Source organism: Haliotis rufescens, unplaced genomic scaffold (assembly GCF_023055435.1).
Source record: "Haliotis rufescens isolate VD_foot unplaced genomic scaffold, xgHalRufe1.0.p SCAF_123, whole genome shotgun sequence".
In the NCBI taxonomy this organism is placed as follows: Eukaryota; Metazoa; Mollusca; class Gastropoda; order Lepetellida; family Haliotidae; genus Haliotis; species Haliotis rufescens.
Window position 1 is genome coordinate 655,999 of NW_025963806.1, and position 19,710 is coordinate 675,708.

The following is a 19,710-nucleotide window of genomic DNA, read 5'->3' on the forward strand; positions in this document are numbered from 1 at the left end:
AACAACAAACAGTTGGTGACCAAAGGTGCGAATTTGTTTCATTTCATAACAGTACTGTACATGAACGAACAACCATTCTTTGTATAATGCGTGTCTCAACTGCTTCTAAATAAGCTGTTTGATTTTCTTTTCCTTCATACAGCAATGAGTACATCTTAGGTCCAAGACCAATAAACTCTTTCACCACACAACCCCCGAGTTCATCTTTCAATATGCCTTCCACCTTTGTATTCGTTTTGGAGCAGAGTGAGTAAGTGGGGTGGTAATTGCTGGCGTTAAAAAGCTCTTTCATGCCAACATACAGTTCCGGCGTTTCAATCTCGTAGCACAATGAATGAGTGTCTACGAAAATACTTTGGTTTTATAAAGTTATAATGAATGTCATACATAAGAACTTTCGATAGATCTAGTATAGTGAACCCTGCATACACAGGTTGGTTAAGGTAGAGAGTGGCCTTTCTCAAATGGACATGTGCCAGATCAGAATAAAAGATTTTACATTCCTCGAAGGTGGCAATGGCACATAGGTTTCTGAACCGTTTAGGTTAACCTCATTGAACGTCAAAAACAAGAGTTATTAAAAAGTTTGAAAAGCGTCTTTTTTTGGCCTGCTTTCTCCTTTCTGTATTAAACTCAATCACATGTTTCAACCAGGAAGACTGTTTCAAGTGGATTTGTAAATTTCTGTAATGCAAACATACTTTGGAACCACTTTTCTGACTGGTCGACCTTTAATACACAGTTTTCTTCAATTGCTTAGTATAAGGAGATAACATATCATCAATAATCACCATAGTTTCAGGAAAGTCATTGTGACTGGTATGTTCGGTATCAGGGTGCTCCATCTCCACTCCTAATGTGTAACACGTATACGCATCATTTGGAATGTTCTTAAAGTCTAAAGTGTCAAGCTCCTTGTATCTGACCCAGTGAAAGTCACGCTCGGGTAATGATTGAGGCACAGCCCATCCATATATATTGTTACCATCCCAATACATCAAACAGCAGTTTTGGTCATATGGGTTGTATTCATATTCATAAGGATGGTTTGCTTGGCATGCTTCATTGAAATCATGCTTACCCACCCAAATCTAGACCAGTCAGTAATTCCAGCTCAACGTTTCCCATTTTCAACATGGCATCCCCGCTAAGGCTAAGGCCAGGTAAAGATAAATAATATTGATATTGCTTTGGGTCAAGATGATAATATTCCATTGAAGTATTCCTAAACGTCTCAATACCATCTGCCAAAAGAAGAACATCAGACTTCAAGTTTTGATCATGGTATTATCCAATAATTTTGCGGTTGAATGTCGTCCAAATAGTCTGTGCATGCTCATAGTCAGATACCAACACATCTGTTACCACATTGTAAAATAATTCTTTAGATGGGAACTGTCTTTAATCAAATTTAGATTCATTGTCCATATCATCATATGGATATAACAGGGTATTCGCAGGACGACGACCCCTCGAATTTTTCCATTCGCAGGACGACAAACCGCCGGTACGCCTTTGATGTGTGGTGTTGTTTTAGGAGGGGATTAACTCCTTGGTTAGTGTTAAAAATAAATCTCCGAAACATGGTAGTCTGTCATCATTCTCGATATGGCAAACGCGCAGTTACAGTACACGTTTCTTCCAACTACACGCGGCAGTAGATACCTTTGTACTGGTGGCTACTGTGTGGAGAAAGGCTCAACAGGTCGGTCTCCAGTCAGCCTATGGTGACAACCCAGAGGTCAAAACCTTTGTTAAAAGATGCGCTGCTCTTCCCATGGTTCCAGTGGAAGAGGTAAATAACATCACATCTCACTGAAAAATGTTTAAACATTTAAAAGATATATTTTAAAATATAATTATATGTAAATTGCTATATGGTTATCCTCAACATGCTATCGTATATAGCATTGAGAGTAAATAAGTTATGTTTCTTATGACAATATATATTATTATTACAATCCAATTATGATAATAATATATATCTACAATATCCTTTCTGTAATTACAGGTTGATGATGTATGGCTCCAGACAATTGCTGACATGCCGAACGACCAACGGTGTGTCCAGCTCGAGGACGTCACCACAACCTCGGTTGAGACAGAGAAGGAGCCTTTGAACCATTTCAACAACGACCGCCCTCGCACCAATAACCACCTGGAGGGATGGCATGGACGCTTAAAGAAAGTCATCGGCAAAGCCCATCCCAACATCTTTGAGCTGATAAGCTTTCTAGGTGCTGAACAGCAGAAGACAGAGTGTAATCTGCTACAGTACCAGGCCGGCCAGCGTCTCCCACCAGAAAAGAAGAAGTTCTGTGATATACAATGCAGAATCGATCAACTGAAGACCAGACCGATCCAGAATGAAGTCAGCGTAATTTTCTTCTCATCTTCTCAAACTGTCTTAATTGCCCATGACTTTTGTGAATCTTTATATGTACGTCATCTTGTACATATACATTCAAATTATTTGTAAATAAATCAATATTCCACCCTTATTGTCTTTCTTTCGTTCGTTTCAAATCCAGTTCCACTTTTTTACTTGCTCGATACCAATTGTTTAACTAGATTGGCGGATTAAAATATTCGCAGGACGACGACCTCACTTTTTGCTAGTTTGTTTTCATACGACACAGGGGGGCGTCGTCCTGCAAATGAACTGATATAACACCCTTTCTTGAAAGTAAATTGAAATGATTAACATCAGAAAATTCTGAGTCTGCTTTCAAGTTCTAAACTAAAGTATCCAAGGTGGCGTTGAGAAACCGAAGGGAATCAATAAACCTCAAATTAGCCAAGGGGAAGGAGATGTATCAATACAATCAGTGTTTCCCTTGTAAGTGCTGTCCAAATGTTTCATTATATGGTGTGAGTCTTTGAGGTTGTGGAAAATGACAGGAGTGAAGTACTCTTGTCCCTGGCAATATTTGACCTGTTTCCCGTTTGATTTTGAAAGTGAAAATTGTAGATTACAATCATCATGTGCTGCCCCTCGACACGTGCCAGTGGTATTCAGGGTCACGAACTCGGTCGGTACCTAACTCTTTCTGACACATATGGCATACTTTTGTTTCCCTGAGAAGGCATATTCATAGGCATGCATCTGGGATCAGTGGCCACAGTTACCTGATGGTTCTGATGTTGAAAAGAGGTAAGATTCAGTAGACGGCTGCTAATTTTTCTTGTTCCCTTTTATTACACGAGGAATACGGAGTTGACGAGCTCTGTAATTAAAATGGCCGATCTTTCTTCCTCAGTTTGAAGGTGTTATGTTCCTCCAGCAGGTTCCGTCTACTGTACCTGTGAAGCCAGTTTTTGCGATAGAATGCTCAATCATGCTTAGACCTATCTCCCATTAAACGACTCATTTTCTGATAAGAATGAAATGTCTCTTATCTTCCTTGCTCAGCAACAGTTATCCTACCAGTGTTTAATATGTGGACTTAGATTTATGTAAAGGAATTACCTCATCCTTCTCATCAAAACCAAATGCATTGATTGAAATATCATTTTGTTTCTCAAACGTTGACATTCGTTTGTCCCTTCATATTTGGTTCTGGTTCATACATTTGATATTTCCTAACCATTCGCATTTTGTTCTCTATCCATTTGATGTAGAGCTGCTAAGATAATAAAAAAACACATTTGGTCCTCGTTTTTTTATGTACAGTATAGCTTTCTTATTCTTCAAGTTATTAGGGAGATGAATGTAACCGATAGCTAGTTAATAACAATACCCAGTGGGGTTCATGTCTAAATAAACAGTAGAATCCAACTTTCACCCACAACACGCAACTTGAAATTCTCGTGACGCAGTGTACAATTTTTGATAAGCCTCTATTAGAGTGTTAATCTCAGCTATATTCAAGGCTAAGGAATCAGTACTTCTGAGGAAGGGTTCGGCCAAAACAGATTCGTTGATTTCATCATACTTGATTAATCTAAATTGGAATGTATGAAACCATTTCGTGCCATTTTTCAACTTCAGAAAATCCCGTAGTGTGTTCACTGTAGCTGATTCTTCATCTGCGAAAAACTGTAAAATATCTACACTATTCAAATCGTTTGGAGTGAGAGTTGTTGTTGACACGGACCCTTGGAAAGCTGACCTTTGACATCCGACCTGACTGCGACTCTGGTCGTAGGGTTCCGGTCTCCCAATGCACCGGTCACACTTGTCAACCTGTATACTGCGTATATTTCCCGTTTCCGGCCGTGTAGCAGATATGCTTCTTGTAACAGTGTCAATAGAGATCAGTGGGGTTTTCATGTCTTCGGGAGGTTCTTCTTTCCTGCTGAGACGTGACAGTGCATCAGCAACGGCATTTATGTTGCCTTCAATTATATTTGATATCAATGCCATATTTTGACATCCAAAATCTCCCCAGGGACCAAGATGCAGCAGGAAGTTCAGGTTCAACGTTGCTATAGTTTTCTTCTGCTGGGCTCAGAGAGTGTCTTGCATAGCACACAGGTCTCCCCTCTTGGCACAACACACATCCCAGCCCTTTTAGACTTGCATCTGATTGTATCACATTGGGCTTCTCGAGGTCCTAGAAGGAGAGAAACGGCGATTCTTTTATGATTCTTTTGAGTTCAATTAATGCCAGATCGTGTTCCACTTCCCACACAAATGTTACTGCCTTCTTCATCGAACGTCGAATTAGTTCTGATGATTATGTACTGCTGGTGAGAATTTGTTTAAATAACGTATCATTCCCATGAAAGATAGAAGTTCCGTCAAATTCTTTGGAGGCTCTATAGATGCAATCCACTTGATTTATTTTATCTGGTTTAACCCCACATGGAGTCCAATCGACCTTCAATTGGAACTTGTCATGGTTAAACGTTATGTTGTTTGTCCTTGCCTTGTCAAGGGGTGTTCTTGTCATGTGACACTTCATCATTGTTATGTACGAATACATCATCGGCAATTCCAGTACATCAATCAATATCACCGAACATGGGATCCATTTCCTCTTGTACACATCACCTCTTGTACAGTTCAAACCAAAGGGAATTTCCCCAAGGCATACTGAATGTGCACAATTTTCTGCTTTCTTTCGCGACCTGCCAAAAGTCACTACGAGCGTCAAGAATGCAAAAGTGTGTAGAACCACTCACTTTCGGAATGACATCATTGCATTGCTTCAAGTCTCTCGGATCAAGTCAAATGCATACTGAACCGTCAGTTCTCGTTGTTGCAACTGAATTTACCCATGGTGTGAATTCATCATCAATCTTCTTGAAGATGCTCTGTTTTGGTCAACTTTAATAGTTGGTCCTTACAGGCTGTCTGAAGATACACGGACACTTGTCTTGGTTGATGCATTACAGGTTTGATCTCTGGCTCTCGCTGTATGTGATACAGTTTTCTGAAAAAAACGTCAAATTCCTGAAAACACATACCTATATCCGCCTTGGTCAATGGCAACCGTTTCCTTTGGACATCATATAACTCGACAGTTTCACCTCCAGACAGTTTTGCTTTTGCAGTCATTATCTGTTTAACACGTTCATTTGAATCGTCTGCGTCAAAGGAACATTCAACTTAAGCAGGTGCAGTTTCTGTGCAGTTGGTGGTCCACTTGCATCTGCAACGTCAACACATAAACGCACAGGGTTTTACTTATGTGGTCCTTGTACATACACTTCACACACCGCCTAGTTGGTAATACGTTGCCCTACCATACAGTTTGTGGTGAAAATGTTTCAAATTGGTCAGTGATTGTTCAAAACGTTCTGCTGGTCTTCTGATAATCCAAAGAATAATGTATTATTAAGACTTGATTAACTGAATACAAGCTCTGTGAAGTTTAGTATACTCTATTCAAGGGTTTTATCGTGACATCTCTTTTCTCCCTAAACAAAATCTATGAATATTATTGAGAATTAGCTTAAGTTTTTTATCATCTAAATTTAATAAAAAATTCTTACTATTTCACTATCTAAACAATATATTCCCACCATTTCTTACATCAAATTCTTCTTTATGTAAGGCTTTATTTCACATTTTGTAATAACTTTTCAATACTGGAGAAAATCATGAGCATTCAAAAGAATACTAATTCAATTCAATACTAGTAATGACAAAACCCCACTCATCTGTTTTCCAAGTGATATCTTAAACCTTGCTTGAGACATTTCAATTACTTTGGGTAAATCAAAGATAGATCTGCGTTCAGGATGTAGAATCCAATATTAAATGATTATGTCTATCTTGATGACAATGCTGAAATTGAAACTCACAAGAAGAGCGTTTTTTTATATGCAGATCAGGGCGAGTTCGTTTTAAACATTGTCCTACAGATTTGAGTTGAAGACATCAATGTTACACGATGACTCAATCAGAGGGGGTGACAATTCCAGTTTAATTCAAAGTGATGACCCACTTTACTGCAATGAGTATTTTTTCTTTCATCATCCATTATTTATATTTTATGCTTTTCGGAGCTCGTTTTTAGAAACAAAATATATCTTAAATTTGTGCAGGTGCGTATTTAGTTTTCGGCATAAAGTTGTTTGATTTCGTGGGAAGTAATACATTTTCCTTTGTTAATTTTTTAAAGTTTGGTTACTGTTTTTCAGTGACATAAATAATGTGATATGTCGTGTTCCTTAGGGCACAGTATTTGGGCCCATATTGTTTACACTGTGCACTGGAAACCTCAGCACACTCATCGGCCATCAGAACATTGACCACCATAGTTATACTGATGATACTCAGCTTTCAATTAGTTTTCTAGCATCACATGCCACTGTAGAACCGAATCCAATGGATTGCTGTGTAAAACTTGTAAAGACGTGGATGGCAGATAACAAACTCAAGCTGAGTGACAGCAAAACTGAGGCTTTGTCGATTGTTGCCAAAGCCAAAAGAGCTGGGATTAGTGCTTTTCTGATTGGTGACACATCCATATCCATCAGTGATTCAGTTAAGACTCATGGGGTGTATCTGGAGCCAGGCCTCACAATGGAGAATCAATATGAAAAATATGCAAACTCCATCTGCGAATATTGGTAACTCTCGCAAGCTCTTGTCAGACGAAGCGGCGCATCTTCTTGCAAAATCTCTTGTGATTTCAAGACCAGATTTTTGCAACAGTTTGTTCAGCAACAGCACAAAATACCTCTCTAGACAACAATCTTTTCAGGACCTGGCAGCCAGGGTTACAACCCGTACCAGAAAACATGCACACATCACACAAGTGCTTACGTCACTACACTTGCTACCTGTCAGTGCAAGGAGTAACATCCTGTCCGTGTAGCGCTAAGAGCATTCACTGAGTGTATGGAATTTAGCGACACAGAAATGTACTTCGACACATTCTCTCGTCATATCTACATTGCTTGTACTTCCTGTTTCAGATTATGTCTGAGAAAATCGAAGTCGTCTTGAAGAATTGTACTCAGCATGGTGAGGGCCCCCACTGGGACGACACTACACAGTGCCTGTACTACGTGGACTATTTCGTTGATGTCGCCCACAGATACAACCCAGCAACAGGTCAAGACAGCCGACTAAACCTTGGAGGTGAGTCCAATTGCAAGCTCTTTTTATAATTATCTCTCTATATCTGTTACGTGTATGTCAGCTCGTGTGCACAACGTGTGTTGGTTTAACCCAACACTCAGCAATATCCCAGCTATCTGACTGTGGTCTCGACTGCACAATCCAGTGATTGATGGTGGAGGGGTGGTTGGGTAGCCTTATGGTTAAAGTGCCCACTCGTCACACCGAAGGATTCGAGTCCCCACATGTGTACAATGCGTGAGGTCTATTTCTGGTACCATATGCCGTGACATTGCTGGAATATTGCCGCAAGCAGCGTAAAACCATACTCCCTCACTCACTATGAGTTTGTGATCAAATACTCAATAGAAATGTCAATAAAATAACTTTAATTTTCTGCATTGCAAAACAACCTGCGGGTGTCAAACACGAGCTTCCCTTTAAGTCGCTCCTTAAGTCCTTCCATGTTTGAAATGTCATGTCATCATGTTTCATGCGTGGAGACTCTGTGGTGAGCGTCATCATCCCCCGCCAGAAGGGAGGCTTTGTGGTGAGTCAGAAGACAGACCTCGGCCTCGTGGACTCATGGGAGAGCGGCAAGGTCACCAGCATTGCGAAGGTCGAGGCCGACGCCAATATGTTAAATGACGGCAAAGTGGATGCTTCCGGTAGACTATGGATTGGTAGGTTCACATTCTTGTGTCTCGTTTTGAGTGAGTTAGTGAATGAGTGAGTGAATGAATTTACTTGGACTATTGTGAAGACAAGTCCCTGCTTACACAAGTAAGGAAATCTTTCTGTGTTTTATCCCCTATAATTGGGGGGATATAGTCGTTGCCTTGTCAGGCTGTCCGTAAATCATTTCGTTTCCGGAGCACAATATAAAAACCGTGAAAGGCTTTTCATTCAAACCTGGTACAGGTATTAACCAAGGGCTGAAGTGTCTTTTGTTATTTACGGATCTTTGGCATTTTCTTTCTCGATTTCCTTGGGAACATTTTGTACTTAATCTCTAAAGGGGTGGATTTCGTTTCCGGAACACAACATAAAAACGTTCAATATCTTTCAACATAACTTGGCAGATATATCAGACACATCCTGAAGTGGTGGCTTTTGCTATTTGTGGCAACACGTTTGACTTTGATTGTGTTCATAGTGATGTGTTTGTCTGGACCACATCTCTAAAACTAATGTGTACTTTTGGTGGACACTTTATGACCAGGTTGTCAACTAGTGCATATTGCTATTTATATTTTTCATTTACATGACAACAGGTTTGACATAGAAATACAAATTTCGAAAAACTACTTGCTAGTTTCAACACCTAGGTCTTTGTTCAATGGCATCGGCATCGACCAAAGCAAATAGCTGCAGGGTCAGGGCTCATTGTACAGCCTGGAGGGTCATGGGAGCGTCAAAAAGCACGTCAGTCGTTTTACGCCGCACTCATCAATATTCCAGCTGTATGACGGCCGTCTGTAAATAATCGAGTCTGATCAGACAATCCAGTGATTGACATTATGAGTATCGATCCACAAAATTGGGATACGATGACATGCATCAAACAAGTCTGCGAGCCTGACCACCCGTTAGTCTCCTCTTACGACAGGCATTGTCCCCTTTCAGGACAAGCATGGGTTGTTGAAGAAATATTCTCTACCCGGATCTTCACGGGTCTGCTGGTATATGTTAGAATAACTACCTGATAGTTTGCACACAGGGTCTGAGTTCTGTGGCAAGGATATTCCTGACCTCAACAAGTGGCCGAAGCATCAGGGCTCATTGTACAGCCTTGATAGTGATGGCAGCGTCACAAAACACATCAGTAACATCAGCATCGGCAACGGCATGGACTGGAATGAAGACAACAGCATCATGTACTTCGTCGACTCCATCCCAAGGCAGGTCTGGGCCTTCGACTTTGACATCACAGCTGGGGCCATCAGTAAGTAGACTCCCAGCAACCAGGGCAAACGTTGGTCTTGTGTGTTGTTCAGTGTCCCAATGATGCAGCTGCATGTAAATTCTACCTTCACCTGTAACAGACACTAAAGTCACTTATCAAAACCACCCAGTCCACCTCAACTCCAAAGGTCCCAGGGCCCGTTCCACAAACGGTCGTAGCGCCATGAGTGAAAGTGTGAATGACTTCTGTACATGTTTGCCTTTTCAAACTAAAACATCTGTATCGCTATCAAATATCGTGCGATATCCCCCTGGAGTTAATCTTCCCACTTAAAAATGTTTAAATTACACTTTTAGAACACTTTGCTACATTTCCTATATCTCAAAATCAATTCTGGATTCTGCAGTTCCCTGGCTGCCGGGTTATATTTTCATCAGGAGATACAGCGGTAGTATAGGAATTGAACATTTATCGTCGTGTTGTACAAACCGTTTGTGGTGGGATCTGTGATTTCTTACCCTGTTCGCGAACACCTGGTGTCATTCCTAGCTTTCAGCCGTCCATTCATAGTTGTCACAGCTAATGTGCCCTTCACACCAAATGTTAATGTTTCCACGGATATAAAAGACAAGTTATTCATTGGATTGACAGTTTTTATTACATTTACAACATCACTAGTCCACTGCTTAACGATGCATTGCGCAGGTAGCGGAACAAACCGAGTAAAGCCGAATGCTATCCAGGGCTCAGTCAAACTTCCACTTTACCCTGATTCTTATCGGGATGTTTGATGGATACAGGTATGGTCTTAAATGTTCCGGGGGTCAGGACAAACACCTTTATATTAAGCTGCTGTTTGTTTTCAGGCAACAAGAGAATTGTGACAGATTTCAGCAGATTTTCGGATATCCCAGATCTGGCTGTCCCGGACGGAATGGCCATTGATACGGAAGGAAAATTATGGGTTGCCGCTTATGAGGGTGGGAAAGTTCTCCGAATCGACCCAACAACTGGTAAGTGAGTGCAAGGGACACGCAGAGCATTTGGAGAATGAAAAGCAAGTCAATCCAGCGTCGCGTCCAAGATTATTAAACTTATATAGCGACGTGCATGCACATGTGTGTGGCTGCTTGTACTAGTCCAGATTAATGCCGGTTTTATAGTGCTAGCCCACTGAGATACCATGCCGCAGTTTAACATGAATACCCCACTCAGACACAGTATACTGACTCCAAGCCGACCAGTCCTTGTTTTAGCCCCTAAATGCGGAGCGCCAGACAGGGTAGCAACAAGTACCATCTTTTACCATCTTTTGGTATGACGCGGCAGGGGATCGAACCCCGAACCTTCCGCTCTCCAAGCGGACGCTCTACCACTAGTACACGAAGGCGGTCCTGTATATCTGGTAAATGTATGCATTTTCAATTATCACATTTTGATTTTGTTGTTTTTGTTATTTAACGCCGCACTCAGCAATATTCCAGCTATATGGCGATCTGAAAATAAGTGTGGACCAGACAATCCACTGATTGACACCATGAGCATCGATCAACGCAATTGGGATACGATGACATGCATCAACAAGTTCTGACATGGTTCATATGTGGCACAGTCAAACACTGTCAAACACAGTCAAACACTGTCAAACACTGTCATCCTCGTGAATATCGGCCGCAGCAATTCATGCTAGTCTTAAGAGGCGACTAAAGGGATCGGGTCATGGTATCGCAAATGCGTAGATCGATGTTCATGATGTCAAAGTCTGGACTGCCTGGTCCAGACTCGATTATTTTCAGAGGGCCCTCTTGCTGAGTACACTATACAGTCATACACACATTACAATAGAAAGTACATGGGTGGCCCAGTCGTCTAAGGTGCCGCGATTGGCTGTTCTGTGTTGCGTCCCTTGGGCACGCCAGAAACCTATTATTGTGGGTTCGAATCCCGGTTCGCCCCGATTATGTTTCTAGGTTTGTCAGCACCATACCCGTGCTCGGGGGTTTCACCAAAGTGGTAAACGTCTGAGTCCTGCATCACTTCGGGCTTTCCTCCCACATTAAGCTGACACGCCGTGATAAAACTGGAATACTGTTAAAAGCGGAGTTAAACCCAACTCACTCACTCACTAGATCCTTGTAATGGATTGAGGTTTTGTCTGTCCAGGAAACGTGATCCGTACTGTCAAATTCCCTTGTGAAAAGATAACGTCGCTTTGTTTCGGAGGAAAGGACTTCACCGACCTCTACGTCACGTCATCGTCTCTCACGTTGACCCCAACAGAACTGTCGAAAACACCATTGGATGGCTCGCTCTTCAAGGTCACTGGGTTGGGAGTCCGAGGTTACAAAGCTAACATGTTCTCTGGATAAACGTCTCTCAGTTCAATGTGTTTTTAAGAACACACGGATTCCGAATAAGCAATTTTAATTTTGCTTCCGTTTTATGACCACTTCCCCTACTTTGATAAATACCCTCCTAAAAAACTGTGTTGGTGCAAGCAGTCTGATCTTCTTTGTAATCTTATTGTAGAATACGCTACGAGTATCAGGTCATCTGCCAAAACATAATTGAGTATAATGTTACACATTTCCTCTGATACCAATCATTGATTTATTTAAGTATTAAGGCCTGAATACAATGAAAGTAATTTGAACGTGACTGCAACAGAAAATATTTACAATTATGAAGATCAGAGAGTGAATCAGATGGCAAATTTTATGAAATTTACTAAATATTTTAGAACGCCTACGTCAGAGCACCTCATCATTGTTATCACACTATTATCATAAGTATGAACATTGACAAATGTGATTTGTTTCGAACGATTTTAATATATCCCGGGCATATCAATACAAAATGAATGTCATCTATCACATAAATACCATCAACAAACGTCTGTGCAAAATGTGTCACTAGCTCTTTGATGAACAGTGAAAATGGAATTGGGCTTAAAGTACAACCTTCGTGTACACCTCCTTCAGAAATATTTAGACAGTTTAAATCCATAATGAAGTGCAACCACGGATTTAACTCACTCATGCACTAAAAGGGAATAAAACCTTTTTTAATGGCACAGCAAAATTCCCATGGTCTTCTTGTATGTTTTATTACCAGAGCTTGTAAAATATAAATACTATTAATTATGTAGTGATTCTTTCTAATAAACCCATTGATATTCCACAAAAGGGTGTCCAGTCTATTATTATTTTGGTGGCACGATGTCCCGAGCACAGCGCACATATCACAAATCAGGTGAAGTTAAGCAACGTCAGTCTCGGAGAGTAGTTGGATGGGTGATCACGTTCAGCAGCTTGACTCCTGAGAGTTTCTAGGGCTTCGGTCCTGCCCCACACTGAAGCACATGTACCACATGTGGTGTCTCCTTAGGCAAGTGACTTTGTTCGAAATGTGCCTCTGTTTACCCAGCAGTGAGTGGGTACCTGTTAACCTTCTAGCGCCTCACAGGCAGCTTGGGTTGTATACTCCCCAGGAAGCTGAGAATGAAAATCGAGTGCTCACTGATCCATTGACCTGGATAATAATGGTGTAGCGCTATGAGCATCCACTTGGTGAATGGAATCTGGCTCATTAGAAATGCACTTGTAAATTATTATTATTATTTTACGCGTTGTATTAAATAACAAGACACCCCTGTAAGTATTGGGATCCCCTGTGGTGGTAGTTAATTCAAAAGCCCAGGTTACATGCTGAGAAAGTATATTGTAATGAAGACTGTCTCACAAACATAACTTGATATATATATACTATATATATTAACTGGTAAATGTTTTAAGATGGCCACATGTGATGATAGCATAAGCATTAATAATTGGTGGATTATGGGATATTCCTTAAGTTTTAATGTAATGTAAACCGTGATATTTATCACAAATGTGTCATCCTATTATGACAGTTCACAGATATTACATAATTTCGCTTTCGCCGACATACTTGCCAGTTTCTATTCGTAGTATATGGCAACCCAAACTTAACTGAACAAGAGCATATATATGTTTCAATCAGTTGACTTGGTGGATATGTGATTCAACAACCAAAATAGCCTTAAACTAGGCAAAAAGTGAGCTCACTAATATCCCCGATTTCGACTGCAACATATTTCTACGGTCAAAACATGAAAAAAGCAAGTAATATTGTCTCAGAAATCCACTTCTTATCAAATCAAACTTAGCTCTGCACATGCCAGTCTTGATACCATCTGTTCATGCCAAACAAATACAAATTCATTGACCTGTAATGTACGCTTAATCCTAGATGCCCAACTTCTACAACCTTTACCTCCTATTTAATAAGCATGAAATAACAATTTTTGACTTAACCCCCTGGATGCCAGAGGGACATATATGTCCTTCCTCTAGAAACCCTCACTTAGAAGTGGATTGATTTTAACATTTTACTTCCTGCCTCTCTTAGCCTTAAAAATGTACCATAATTTTCCCTATTAAGTCAAAAGCGTTTTGACAAGTCTATATAAACTGACGTCCAAAAGAAACTTTACCAGAGTTTGAAATCATTCTTGCTCAAAAACAACGAAACATACATGCATGAAGTAAAGTGTATTGAGAAGATCAATATATCAACATAATCAACACTGAAAATGACAATCATACCGCGACAGAGATCAAACAGAACATTGAATAACAACTGAATAACGTTAACTAAAATATCCCGTGAGAACCTTAAACATTCTGCTATGATATGATCAGGTCCAGCATTCTTAGATGTTTTAGTTCTGTAATTGCTGTAGAAACCTCCTCTCTTGTTACAGGAGACTCAGGTATAGTAAGGCTTGATATCATGGTCAAAAGAATGAAATCTGCCATTATATGTAGTGGTATACTGAAACATATATCTGAAGTGTGTATACCGCGAGTCCATTGCTATGTGGGGAATAGCGTTGCTAGATGAAAAATGCCTGCACATTGTGCTCCACAACAATCATGAGTTACTCAGTTTTGGAAATAATTTATCATTTATAGATTCGTAGTAATTTCTTTTTACAGATTTTATAGTGCAACTGTATTTGTTTCTGGCATGCAAATATTTTCGTAGCGATAATTCATCATTAAAATGCACAAATTTCCAAATCTGCACTTTTCTTATCTTAGAAATGTGCACTTTTTATCAAACCAGGGTTGAGAATTTCGTCTATTTAAACTGCATTTATGTTTCATGCACTATGCAGCTTGACATATTACATTTGGAAGAGATGTTAGTGCAGTATCAATATAAGAAAGAACTTTGTCACAAAAGCTATGAAGCAATCTAGATATATCAGGTGAAAGTAGATTCTCCCTGAGTTCACAGACCTAGTCCCTGTCCTTCTTAAATCTGAGGCCATTACCCCCGGCACGTGCTTACCTTGCTTCGTGACCATCCTCACAGGGAGTAGCGTGAATGTCCGGTGACTGAACCCTACATCGTACATGTAAACAATCACACTATGACGGCATCGAACTCATGAAACAGTTTGAACAAAGAGCGAGAAGTAATAATGTAATTAATGGCACTTGTACCCACTGCTGAGGCAAATGTAAAGACCCGCACCTGCATCTGAAACACATATCCATGTGATGGTATTGAGATTAAAGTAAATACAAAGCTACAGCAATGAACGCCCACATTTGTTTGTCACCATATCGTGATGTATAACGGGTATCATGTATATATGAGCAATGGCCCAAACCAACGTGACTTGAAATATCATGTAAAATGTAATCAAACCCTGGCTCTGGCATCAAAATCCCCACCCAGTGGTATATTTAAGTGGTATAGGTAATGGGGATTCTGGCTCACTTCAACTGGGGCCAGATTTATATTCCTAAACTGCTGCTACAGAGGGAATTTTTTATGTGAAAATGATGATGTGTTTCAATAATCGTCATGCGATTAAGCTAAATTGCCTCTAGCTCACCACCACCTGGAGACAATCAATGCTTCTATGATATAATTTTTTATAAGTAATGACAGTTCTGCCACAACTCCACTGGAGCCAGATTTATATACCTATACTGCTACTACAGAGGGAATTTTCTAAACAGAAATGATGATGCGATTCAACGATCTTCATGATGCTAAACTAAATTGTAATGAAAATATTCTCTATTATTTTTACTCATACGCATACCATTATTTTGAATAAAGTGATATTCAACATTTTTACTAAGTTCTTCGTTCATTTCACAAGGAGACTTCCTCGGGGTAATTATCTTCAATAGAAGTGTGATAGTGCCATATCTCAGTGAGTCCTGCAATGTGATGATTTGCTGGAAGGGACTCGTGTACGAAAACTGTATCGCACAACTTAGAACACAGTCCATAAATATCGCAATACAGGGCTATAATACAAGAATTTGATTTAGTGGACCAACGCCCCTATCTGTTATTATTCGGACCATCCTCCATATTACGGTGACCTTGTAGTCAAAGCGTATGTACCCGTGAAGATCCGGGGTACAATAGGTCTTCAGCAACCTGTGCTTGACGAAAAAGGCGACTATGCTTTTCATAAGAAGCGACTAACGGGATCGGGTGGTCAGGCTCGCTGACTTGGTTGTTGCATATTATCATATCCCAATTGCTTGGATTGATGCTCATGATGTCAATCACTGGATTGTCTGATCAGACTTGATTATTTACAGACTGCCGTCATACAGCTGAAATATTGATGAGTGCAGTGTTAAACCAAAAACAAACAAACAAACCTACAAACAAACAAACAAACAAACAAGGCGTATGTCTGTCAGACTATCTGGCTGGCTAGCAGACGATTCGTCAGCGTCTTTGACGATGAGCTCGCCGTCCTTATAATAACCCATTTCTTTCAGTTTCTGTAAAGTTTCTCTTTGTTTCATTGTAAGGTCGTTAGAGATGCCATACCCAATGCTTTCCAGGTAATGTCTAAGGCTGACCGCCTGTGACTTATCTTCTGGACATATACACTTCACTATCATTTGTCTGGCTGATGTTTGTCCTGTAGAGCCCAGGCGATGTGCTGCTATGACAGCATAAGATGTGAGTGGTGGGTCCTCTTCCCCGGCTGTCTCGCTGAGTATATCGCAGACATAATTCTTACATATAAGGAGATCCTCCTTCTCTGACATACCGTAGAATATCACATTATTTCTACTGCTCCTGTCTATTGAGTTCATGAGTAAGCGTGTTACTCTGTTGTAGTAAGTCTGATTAGTTCTCAGTCACTTGTCCTGGACCATTATATATATATATATATATATATATATATATATATATATATATATATATATATGTGTGTGATTTTTCCCTAACTGAAGGCCTTTGCAAGTCTGCACATGGCTAAACCAAGTCTAGTTTTGGGCTAGTGGGCTAGTTTGATGTCGAAGGCTGCAGGCTGAGTGAATGAGTACGGTTTTACGCCGCTTTTGGCAATATTCCAGCAATATCACGGCGGGGGACACCAGAAATGGGCTTCACACATTGTACCCATGTTGGGAATCGAACCCGGGTCTTCGGCGTGACAAGCGAACGCTTTAACCACTAGGCTACCCGACCGCCCGCTGCAGGCTGAACAGATATAGGTATAGTTGGACATAATCAAAACTAAAAGATGAACAGAGATTGATATCGCTGACGTCACCTGTCACCTGACTTAATGAAGTCCAAACGTTCAAGATAGTATTTCCGTGTGGGAGGTTTTGGGGCGTTCAGGACAAGGGGTGTGTGGCTGTCTTTGTTTGTACATGCAATACAAACACCTTGGTTGCATATACAGACGGCTATCGTCTTTTCAAAATATGTATTCTTATTTAATCAAAGCACTGTCTCTATGGTTTTGAACACAACGTTGTTATATGGCAGCATATTTAATTGTTAAACAGTGATTGTAGCTGTGTTGCATCGTTTATGTTCGGAGTCGGTAGACGCTCACTGCATTGTGTTCGGACAGTGATCAGACGTCAGGAAATTATATTTAGATGCTAGTGTGGTCCAGTCCGGTATACCGCTGACGATGATAGTATGTTACCGAAATTTCTGTAATGTTCTATGTGGTGAAGGCACGATATGGAAATTTCCAGTAGTTTGTTAGGTTGTATATAAGGGGGAGATAGCGTGTTCACGTATCTCTCACGCTTTTCATTGCTTCTGAACCAGCTTTATTGTGAGGATCGCTCATCGACCCTGCTTCCCCGCCTGGGCCCTTCTCGGAAGCTGGTGTCGACGCTAGGTGAATATACATAATTATCACTGACTTTTGCTATCACCACTGTATTTTTGTATTTGATACTGACCATTCCCATCATATCACATATTGCCACCGAATAATGTACTACCACTCTATTATGTACTGTCACCGAACTTGCTGTGCAGTAATTTGTGTTGATTTTTAAACCTAGTTTACTTTGTTATACAATTGTTAATTGTATTCCACTTATTGGTTGATTGTTGGTTTCACAATCTCATTAATATCAGGTCTTGCATGATTAGACCGACTGTTTCAGGATCTGGTAAGCGATGCTTTGATTGGTCGGATAAAAGGTCTTTCTGACATGACTCGTAATGGGATGTCCTCAGATCTTTGTTGATCTTTGAACAAGATCTGATTTCAATGAGATTGTTGGTTTCACAAAAAGGTCTTTTACGTACAGATTACTGAGTAAACACAGTGTTTCAATTTGGGAATCTACACGTAAAATTGTCTACAAACCAAGTTACATGTATATATAAAACAAGGCCTTGTGTTTCATTAGCTTTATTTTGCAAAAAGCAGTCTCCCTGAATAAAACATCGAGATCAGGTTTACAAATAGTTGAAAACATTTATCCTTGAAAACGCATTGAACGGGAAAACATTTAGCCAGAAAACATGTTAGCTTTGCGACCTCGGACTCCGAGCCCCGTGACCTTGAAGACTGAGCCAGCCAATGGTGTTGCCTCCAATTCTGCTGGGGTCATCAGGTATTTCGATGATGTGACGTAGAGGTCGGTGAAGTCGTCCCCGCCAAAACAACAGGAAGTTATCTTTTCACATGTGAACTTGACAGTTCGGATCACTTTTCCTGGATGGACAAAAATATCAATACTTTCAACCAACTAAACTCATTTGCAAATATATTGTGAAAATGTAGTTACTACTGTATAACTTGTTTTTTTCTGCTGCACTTCGCAATATTCCAGACATATGGCGGCTGTCTGTACGTTTGTAATCTTCAGGCCAAGATAATCCAGCGATTAACATCTTGAGCATCGATCTAAGGAATATTGGGATATGATGACATGCATCAACAAAGTCAGAGAGCCTGACCACCGATCCCGTATGCCGCCTCTTACAACAAACATGGGTTGCTGATGATCAAATGAAGCTTGTAGTTTGTCCCTGCTTTGCTCATTGTTTAACGCCGCACTCATCAATATTCCAGCTATATGATGGCGGTCTGTATATAATCAAGTCTGGACCAGACAATCGAATGATTGACACCATGATGTACGCGATTGGGATCTATGATATGCACCAAATTATGACATGCATCAAAGTCAGCAGGCCTGACCACCCGATCCCGTTAGTCTCCTCTGCATGGGTTACTGAAAACACATTCAAACCCGGATGCGACTAACGGGATCGTGTGGTCAGGATCATTGACTTGGTTGATGCATGTCTTCGTATCCCAATTGCGTCGATCGACGCTCATGATGTCTGGTCCAGAACCGATTATTTGCAGACCGCCGTTATATAGCTGTGATATTGTGTGGCGTTAGACAACAATCAAACATTCTTTTCCCAGCCCTATGTTTCGTCAACCTTTTGTCAGTAGATAGCCCAGCCCCGGATGCCATGAGTAAGCCGACCCTGTCTCTACCAACTGGTTTGCGTTTACGCCAAGTGTTGTCAGATTTTACACCGAACTGTGTGCTGGGGGCAAGATCAAATGAACTGTCATCATCGCAAAGGTCTCGCAGGCAAACATTCTGATACAACTTGTACACGGCCACCAGACAACAGTCTGATACAACTTGTACACGGCCACCAGACAACAGTCTGATACAACTTGTACACGGCCACCAGACAACATTCTGATACAACTTGTACACGACCACTAGACAACATTCTGATACAACTTGTACACGACCACCAGACAACTTTCTGATACAACTTGAACACGGCCACCAGACAACTTTCTGATACAACTTGTACACGGCCACCAGACAACATTCTAATACAACTTGTACACGGCCACCAAACAACATTCTGATACAACTTGTACACGGCCACCAGACAACATTCTGATACAATTTGT

At 40.7% G+C, this 19,710-nt stretch overlaps 3 protein-coding genes across 7 annotated transcripts in view; 2 read left to right on the forward strand and 1 right to left on the reverse strand.

The window, feature by feature from the left end:
- Positions 1-12,607, forward strand: part of LOC124123835 (regucalcin-like) — a 40,166-nt gene extending 27,559 nt beyond the window's left edge. For 3 of the 4 annotated variants that reach the window (XM_048393959.1, XM_048393957.1, XM_048393958.1), the window contains exons 2-6: positions 7,372-7,537; positions 8,020-8,199; positions 9,237-9,461; positions 10,289-10,435; positions 11,586-12,607. In XM_048393959.1, the coding sequence (XP_048249916.1) occupies positions 7,375-7,537; positions 8,020-8,199; positions 9,237-9,461; positions 10,289-10,435; positions 11,586-11,791 (921 nt within the window). In that variant the 5' untranslated portion in view covers positions 7,372-7,374 and the 3' untranslated portion in view covers positions 11,792-12,607. Of the gene's footprint in view, positions 1-3,067; positions 3,155-7,371; positions 7,538-8,019; positions 8,200-9,236; positions 9,462-10,288; positions 10,436-11,585 lie in introns of those variants that run through there. The other variant, XM_046487020.2, reaches the window with a different exon arrangement.
- Positions 1-19,710, reverse strand: part of LOC124124287 (regucalcin-like) — a 65,583-nt gene that overhangs the window by 44,322 nt on the left and 1,551 nt on the right. The window contains exon 2 of one of the 2 annotated variants that reach the window (XM_048393964.1): positions 18,153-18,474. The exons of the other annotated variant lie outside the window; for it this stretch is intronic. Coding sequence (XP_048249921.1) covers positions 18,269-18,474 — 206 coding nt within the window. The 3' untranslated portion in view covers positions 18,153-18,268. Of the gene's footprint in view, positions 1-18,152; positions 18,475-19,710 lie in introns of those variants that run through there. 2 annotated transcript variants of the gene reach the window in all.
- On the forward strand, positions 1,557-2,480 carry LOC125378532. The gene is made up of 2 exons (XM_048393962.1): positions 1,557-1,795; positions 2,012-2,480. The coding sequence occupies exons 1-2, from the start codon at positions 1,778-1,780 to the stop codon at positions 2,477-2,479; spliced, it is 486 nt and encodes a 161-aa protein (XP_048249919.1). The 5' UTR covers positions 1,557-1,777; the 3' UTR covers position 2,480.